The following is an 8,123-nucleotide window of genomic DNA, read 5'->3' as shown; positions in this document are numbered from 1 at the left end:
GGGGGCCTACAGGGATGCTGGGGAGGGACTCTTCATTAGGGACTGTAGTGATAGGACAAGGGGTAACGGGTTAAAACTTGAACAGGGGTAGTTTAGATTGGATATAGGGAAGAAGTTCTTTACTGTGAGGGTGGTGAGGCACTGGAATGGGTTGCCCAAGGATTTGTGAATGCTCCATCCCTGGCAGTGTTCAAGGCCAGGTTGGACAGAGCCTTGGGTGACATGGTTTAGTGTGAGGTGTCCCTGCCCATGGCAGGGGGGTTGGAACTAGATGATCTTAAGGTCCTTTCCAATCCTAACTATTCTATGATTCTATGATTCTGGTGACCTCCACATCTGGACCAGTCAGCTTTGGAAACCAGCCTCTTCCTCCAAATGCAAGTGGTTGGAAGCAGGAGAGGAGAGGTTCTCTCCGCTGAGAGAACCTGGCCTTGCTGCTGGGCTTTGGGATTTGTCTGCTCAGAGAAGAGCCAGGCTGTCAGCTCCAGCATTTCTGACAGGCTTCTTGGTGCTAAAGTTCTGGTAGATGCCACAGGCCTGGGGTGTCCAGGGCAGGGTGGGAACCTCTGGATTTAACACATCTGGGAGCAGAGCAATGGGGTAATCGGATCACAGCAGCAGTAAACAGCGCTTTACAAGGTGTCAGAAATGTCCATTCATAACCGAAGGGCATCGAGAAGAACTGCTCATGCTCTTCCTTGAGATTAAAAATAAAGAGCAAGCCGTGTGATGACAGCATCTACAGCAGAGAGCAGGGTGTCTCGCATGAAGAACAGCTTCCTGGCTCTTGTCTATGCAGCCTTAGCCAGCTACTTGTTCCATCACCTGCAGCTTCTGTGGTCTGAGACCTCAGGCTTACACCTTGAGGAGCGCTGCAAGCCAAAGCCCCTAGCGCTGAGCCACAGTCAAGTAAGAGGTGGCAAAGGGCTCCTTCACAGCTTGCTCCTTGTGTGGGATCGTGGTCATTTGATGGAATGCAACCTTGAGTCTTGCAAGTGGAGCACAGTGACCTTCAGCTGCTCAGATCCTGATCACCAAAGAACATCTGTGAAGGTTATCGGAGAGCAGAGCTGAATGGGGATGTGCCACAGCCATGGTGATTTGCATCTGGATCTTCCTGGCAGAGGAGCAGCGATTTTAGTTGCTTCTTTTCACAGTAGCAAGGGGGGTTACTGAGTCCCTGTGCCTAGGAGATCAAACAGCCCCCCGAGCACCAATGTAACACCCCCCCCCCCCTTTCCATGCAGACCAGGTACCTCACAACAATGCCTCCTGCTCCCCTCAAGCTCAGCAAAAGGCTTTCTGCAGCTCTAGAAACCTTTCATCGAGGGTCTTTGACAGGCATGTCCCATGGCACCCAAGGATCACCTAGACAACCATCTCCAGAAGCACTGCTGGGATCTTGTTGGATGTCCGTGAATCCAGTGTAGATATGTGGAGTCAGAGCACCTACGGAAGAGACAGCTTCCTGCTGCCTTGGAGACATTGTGGGCAGGAAAAGGGAGAGAAATCCCTAAATTTCCCTGAAAGAAATGTCCATGAGGTTGTTGCAGGTGTTTCTTTTGCTAGTGGACCAGGTGACATGCAGGGACATCATATTCTTTGCTGGAGTATCTATCATTTGCAAAAGAAATCAGGCAAACCCCAGAATTATCCAGGCATTCCTGTTGAGATCATATCAAATCATATCAAGAGCAGAACTTCTCCCTATTCAGAGATCTCTCAGCCTTTTGCATGTGTGACTGGGTGAACTTGGAATCACCTTCCTCCCTGGGGACACCTGTAAGTGCTTAGGTGCCACCTCACCTGCCCCCCTCCATCCTGCACATGGGACCCGGAGAGAGAAGGAGCACTGGTGAGACTAAGCACCCACACTGAGCTGCTGGTGAGCAGCAGAACCAGCTCTGCTCTATGCATCACACATTCCTCCTGCTGCCTCTTTTTTTAGGGGGTGCAGAGAGAGCCTGCCAGCACAGGCTCCGGACACAGAGAAGTCTCCAGGGAGGAAGGTGATTACACAAAGAAAAGTGGCTTACAGCCCCCATTTGGTGGGATCTGAGCGGAGAGAGACAGCGAACAGGGGATCAGAATGGAGAACAGGCTGCCAGCTGAACGGCGTTGGGGCAAGGTGGCAGCAAGAAGAGTCACCCCTGTCAAAGGCATCCCCTGGCTCCAGTGCAAAGAGGCCTGGCTCCATCTGGCCTCTTGTGAGCAGAAAAACCTTGTCCCCACAGCCGGCTTCGCCTCATTGTCTGTGTGCTGGAGCAAGGATGGCAGGGATAGAGACACTGGGGGGGGGGGGGGGGGGAAGCAGAGGGACTAGGAGGGCCTCCCTGCCCCCCCTGGCCCTGGTGGACCGTGCCTGCCATGCACTGGGATTGGGGTGAGTGGGAGAGAGGGCATGGGGACTACCAAAACACATGCACAAAATCCCCAGTCTGACGATTCTCCACAGGCTCGGTGCATATGATGCAAATTGATGCTTAAAGCTTATTTATTAGCTTGCATGCAAAATGCCAGCGGTGTTTTTCTAGATCAGTGGGTATCTGATATTGTGGGGGGGGACAACGGTGGTGGAAGTGAGCATGGCTAGAGACTGTATATCCAGAGGCTAGGGTTTGTATCACGGGCTGCTCTCGACTGTTATAATTTGTGGCACAGATTCAGCGAGAATCTGATCTGCTGAAAATATTTGGGCTGTGAAAACTCCCACACTGTGACAGATGTCAAGTCCAATTAAGTGACTCGTGTCCGGGTTTCTGTCCAATAGGCTTTCCCATTAAATATCAATTTAAGAGGGAAAAAATGCCGCCCCCTTTTCTCCGAGCCTTTATCTTTTCCGACCATCTCGATGCTAAACCCTTTGGTACCAGGAGCGGATCCGCATGCATCTCCGCTCTGTCCGTCTGCCTGCCACCTTCCGCACACCTCCTTGGCTTCTTTGCCACTCCGCGAGGGGTGGGAGGAGGAACTGCACTTTCTTTTTGTGCGAGTGAGCATACCTTTTCCTGCACCGACGTTCCCCCTCGCAGCCGCTCCGAGCCCGCTCCGAGATTTGCGTTTATTTCGTTTTGATTTTTCTTTCCAACGTTCGCATTTCGCTTTTTCTATTCTCCCTCGAGAGATGCAGGAGGAGTTAGGAAGCTCAGGGACGGATGGGGGTTTCGTTTATCCTTTTTTCCCTCCCCTTCGGCAGCTCTTGAAGGACCAGAAGAAAAACTAAACCAAACATTTTATTTCCCGACGGCCTCTCCCCTTTCTCCTACCCCTCTCTCCGTGGATTAACAAAACCGCACGTTGCACCCCGAATAATAACACTAGAGAAGAAAAGGAGGGAGCAACGCATTGTTACCGGGGCCGCGGCCGAACAAAGCCGGCAACGCCGCGCCGGGCTCCGCGCAGCGCGGAGCGGTCCCCCGTTTTCCGTGCTCGGGGGTTCCGCGCCGGGCCCGGCCCGCGAGCTGCGGCGGGGGGGCAGAGGGGAAGGAGAGCCCGAGGGGGCGGGAGAGAGGGAATAACCCCTGCTGGTGCTGTCGCCGCATCCCTTTTGTTACTTATCGCGATTGGGGAACAGGAGGAAAGAAGAGCGGGGGAACCGGCACTTCCCGGCGCAGTTCCCCCCAAAATATAACCCCGACTGGCAGCAGCTGCCGGTGCTGCTCCGAATTAGCGGGCGGAGGCAGACTTCGATGGGGGAAACGCTTTTTCTTCCCTGATGCATCGTAAGTAACTTAAGTTGTTATTTATACTCTGCCACCAACCACGGCGATAACATCTCCCCATCTCCGGAGCGCTGGAGGCCGCGGCGAGGGATGAGATCTGCCTTTTCCCCATCCGAGCAGGACACTTTTTCCGCTCCTAATTCATTTGATTTGATTTTGATGTTTTAATTTTTCCATGCTCCGTTGCCGGAGGGTCATTTGAACTGTAAAGGAATCGGCGAGGGGGCGAGGGGACCCGGAGAGAGAGGCTGTCCGAACCGCTCCGCCGAGGTAAGCAGCCTTCACAATGTATGTCCCTTTGCCAGGTATCTCTGGCTTGCTGAAACTGGGGGTGAAAATAGAGAAGGGGGGGGGGAGCATCCTTCCGGCTCAGCTCGCCAAAACCCGGCTTATGGGTAAACCCCAAAACCGAAGGGGAAAATCCAACTCAAACCTTTAAGCAACTTTCTTCAGGAACCAGCTCTGTAATTGCCCGTTTTCCTACAACTGCCCTCTTCTCCTGTGCTTTCGCACGAGCCCCTTAAAGGTGGTTTTAAACGTTTCCTATTCATCTATTTTGTTTTTCTTCCGAGAGATGGCTGACACCTGACCCGCGGGGTTTATTTCCTGCTCCTGCCTCCTGGGCCTGATCCCTGCTCCTTATTAAAACTCGAAGAGGAAGGGTTCCTCATGGCCCTGGCAGGCGGTGGCCTTTTCCTAGGGAAGCAAGCGCTTCCCTCCTCCCGCTCCAGGCCTTTTTCCTCCAGGCACCCCGGTGGAGCCCCGCCACGTGTGTCAGTGTCTCGCCCGGGAAGAAGCATTTCTCCTGCCTTCGTTTAATGTCTCATTGTCATTATTATTATCGTTATTATTATTGTTGCTACTTTTAATTCATTTTTCCCAACCGGGCCCGAGACCCGAGGGAGGACTTTGCCTGGAAACTTCGCGTGGAAATACTGGGCAAACCTGAATTCGGGAGAAGAGGAAGGACGCGATGTTTCCTCCTCCCCCAGGCTTGTTCCTCACCTCCCCCGACACCCTGACCGCGCACACACACGCACACCCTGAGCACACGCACATTTGTGTCCAAGGTTATTCACTAGTTGCCTGACGTATTGTTTTATCACATGCCGGCATGTCCACGGACGCGCTCGGGTTTGTATTGCTGTCTACATGACAGATGGTGCTCTGTGAGGCCGCAAGAAGATACGATTCAATTTTCTTTTGAAAGGCACGTCCGCACTTATTTATTTATCTAGCGCCCCCCCCCCCCTCCTTTTCTCGCAGGAAGGGGAGAGGAGGGAAAATTTAAAGGGATGGAAAAGTTCGGCCGCTGCTTTTAAGCTTTGGTTTCTTTTTAAATCCCACGCTTAAAAATAGGCTCTCTCCCAAACATCCTCCGTTCAGGCGCTGGCAAATCGCTGCCCGCACAATTAGCAGCAGGAAAAGCCGGAAAGGTAAACAAAACAAAAAAGGAAGGGAAATGGAGAGAAAAGAGCAGGGGGAAAGCCCTGCAGATACATCAGACCCCGTACTTTGGATTGGGGAAATAAATTTCCCCACTGGCCTTGTTATGTTTAGGGAGCCTTGGGCTGCATATTTAAGAGCATCATGCCTGTAGCCCCGGCTCTCACAGAATGTTACCGAGAAAGAAATGGTTAAGCAGAGATTGGAGGAGGAGGAAATACGATGTTAAAATCGGAAAAGAAAAAGAAAACTACCTATTATTGAGCCACTGGATATTAACTTGTTTGGTAAAAAAATATGGATTTTTTTATTGCTTTCCGGGCCTGTTTCTACACCCAAGAAAACAGGGGGGATAATGGAGAGAGGGTAGCTTCCTCTGAAGCTGCCGTCAAACATCAGTCTTTGACGGGCATGGTGAGTGCCCTGGATGGTGATGGTGAATGACAGGGCATCATTTATCCCCGGCATTGCTCTCGTTGGTGCTCCCTGAAGGAGCAGCAGCTCTCCCGTCACCACGGCCAGCTCCGGCGGGGCCGCGGCAGCCACCGGCGACGGGGGCAGGTGCCGAGGGACCGACATGTCCCCTTTACCCTTGCTCGCCTGTTCCCCGGTAGCGGTGCCGGTGGTGGGACTCTGACCCGCTCTCTCCTCTCCTCTGTCCCGGGAAGGCTCCTCCTCCGCCCCCTCCAAGATGATGCTTAGCCCTGACCAAGCTGCCGACTCCGATCATCCCTCCTCGGCTCCCTCCGACCCGGAGTCCCTCGGCGGCGCGGACCCCCAGCCGCTCAGCTGCTGCGTCTCCGACCCGGAGCCCGCCGAGGGCGGCGGCGGCGGCAGCGAGGGCCGGGGCGGCGGCGGCGTCGGGGAGGGCCGGGTCGGGGGCCGGCCAGGGCTGCACCCTCCGCCGCTGAGCCGGGAGGAGAAGCGACGGCGGCGCCGCGCCACGGCCAAGTACCGGTCTGCGCACGCCACTCGTGAGCGGATCCGAGTGGAGGCCTTCAACCTGGCCTTCGCCGAGCTCCGCAAGCTGCTGCCCACCCTGCCCCCCGACAAGAAGCTCTCCAAGATCGAGATCCTGCGCCTCGCCATCTGCTACATCTCCTATCTCAACCACGTCCTCGACGTGTAGCGCCCGCCCGCCCGCCCCGACGGACCCCCGGAGCCCCGGGACACTCCCCCACCTTTCTCCCCGGGGCTTCTCCCTCCCGGTGCGGTGCAGCCGACGGAGACCCCCCTCCTCCCCTCTCCCGTTTATCGACGAGAAGTGTAAAACCGGATTGTTTCTTCAGGCTGTCAAGTGCCCCTTTATATATATATCCAAAAAAAAACACATCTACTTGTGACCTTAAACGTGTGACCCATGGGTGCAGTTAAAAATAACTATTTTTTATTTATGGTAGAAGGAGTCGACAATTTATTTTTTTCCAAGATTTATTTATTTTTCAGAGTGGTGGCGGTTTTACTTTGGATACTTTGTGCCAATTCGTTTCTATAGTCGGGTGTTTACACTTTCTCCGTGTGGAACGTTATGTTTAACTTTATGAGTGTTTGTTGGGATGGATACAGTGTTCCTTTTCCTTTATTTATTTATTCTTTTAAATTCATTTTCCCTCCTCCAATTATATTGCACTTGTGTACGACAAACCTCCCCTGTTTATATTTTATATATATCAAGGCATTTGTTCTTGACCTTCCCCCCCCCCCCCTTTCTTTTCTCGTGTGGTATGGACAACCACTAGCACTTAACTAGGAGAGGGTTTTTTAAACACTTGTTGTTCTTCTGATCTATACTTACGTCTGGAAAGTACTTTGCAAATCGTTTATAAGGAAAGTAGTATCTTTGTGAGGTGTATATGTGCGTGTGCGTGTGTGTGTACATGCATGTGTGGGGGAGTGAGCGCCGGTGTGTATGTGGGATGGTATATTTTTAGGAAAGGACCTTTTTCCTAAAGAAAAAACTAGAAAAAAAATAGAAAGAAAAAGTAAATCCAGGACTGCTTTCCTTTGTGACAACCAAAAAAAAAAAGATATTCTATAACCTGAAGATGTTTCATGTTCTTTGCTGTGAATCTCTTAAAACAGGAAGCGCATTTGAGGGGACGAAAGAGAAAAAGAGAGTGAAAAATAAAAAACAAACCACATCTGCTATCCAAAGATTTTAGTCTTTTTCAGGGTTTTTTTGTGTGTCTCTGTTGCTTTATATAATGCAATATTTTGTAGTGAAAATAGAAAAATCTGGTTTCTATCTGATGCGTTTTTCATATCTCTCATGAATGGTGAGCTGTTTTGCATATAAATAAAAGTATCAAATAAAAGCTGTTTTTTCCTAATTCTTTTTCCCTGTTGGTTTTTCTATGTGACGGAGATACAATGCCCTTACAAATTACAGGGATTGCAAAGGCTTCTCAGGTTGTGGGTGGAAAAGCTTCAACAGGTTACCTGCTTCTTCCTAGAGACACTCGGTCTGCAGCCCCTCACCAGGGGTTCCCTGCTCCAGCTACTATTACCTGGCTGCACTGTGCCCAGCTCCGCATTGGGCATAAGACTGCTATCCCCAGCTTCTCCCAGTCACATCATGACTGGCATCTGGTCACACATGCCAAAGTTTAGGCTGTAAAATCTAATCTGATGTTTGCAAGCACCCGTTTAGTCTCATTGCTCTTCGATACATCTGACTTTGCAACCAAAATGTGGGTGTGTTGTCCTGCACTGCATTTTCTGTCTTGTGTTTAAATTCAGTTCCTCGGCCAGGTCCAATTCTACTGGAACCAAGTAAAATCTCTTGGATCCTTTCCCTGTCTCTGAAAACCTCAATCATACTCCCTTATATAAAGCTTCACTGCCAAAGCTTGTTGTTTGAAACATGGCAGAGACAGACTCAGTAACAGACAGGTTATTATTACCTGAGTAACGGGAGACCTTTGTGCCACCTCATTTGTTAAATGTTTTTGTTGT

At 51.3% G+C, this 8,123-nt stretch overlaps 1 protein-coding gene across 2 annotated transcripts in view; it reads left to right on the top strand.

Annotated features, from left to right (window-relative positions):
• Positions 1-2,534: 2,534 nt before the first annotated feature.
• The window catches only part of NHLH2 (nescient helix-loop-helix 2), a 50,849-nt gene continuing 45,260 nt past the window's right edge, over positions 2,535-8,123 (top strand). The window contains exons 1-3 of one of the 2 annotated variants that reach the window (XM_062632850.1): positions 2,535-3,722; positions 3,915-3,992; positions 5,837-7,498. In XM_062632850.1, the coding sequence (XP_062488834.1) occupies positions 5,860-6,297 (438 nt within the window). In that variant the 5' untranslated portion in view covers positions 2,535-3,722; positions 3,915-3,992; positions 5,837-5,859 and the 3' untranslated portion in view covers positions 6,298-7,498. Of the gene's footprint in view, positions 3,993-5,836; positions 7,499-8,123 lie in introns of those variants that run through there. The other variant, XR_009967441.1, reaches the window with a different exon arrangement.

Source organism: Pezoporus occidentalis, unplaced genomic scaffold, assembly GCF_034315485.1.
Source record: "Pezoporus occidentalis ecotype Australia unplaced genomic scaffold, CSIRO_AGI_Poc_V1 ctg111, whole genome shotgun sequence".
Lineage (NCBI taxonomy): Eukaryota > Metazoa > Chordata > Aves > Psittaciformes > Psittacidae > Pezoporus > Pezoporus occidentalis.
This window is presented reverse-complemented; position numbering and strand designations above follow the sequence as displayed.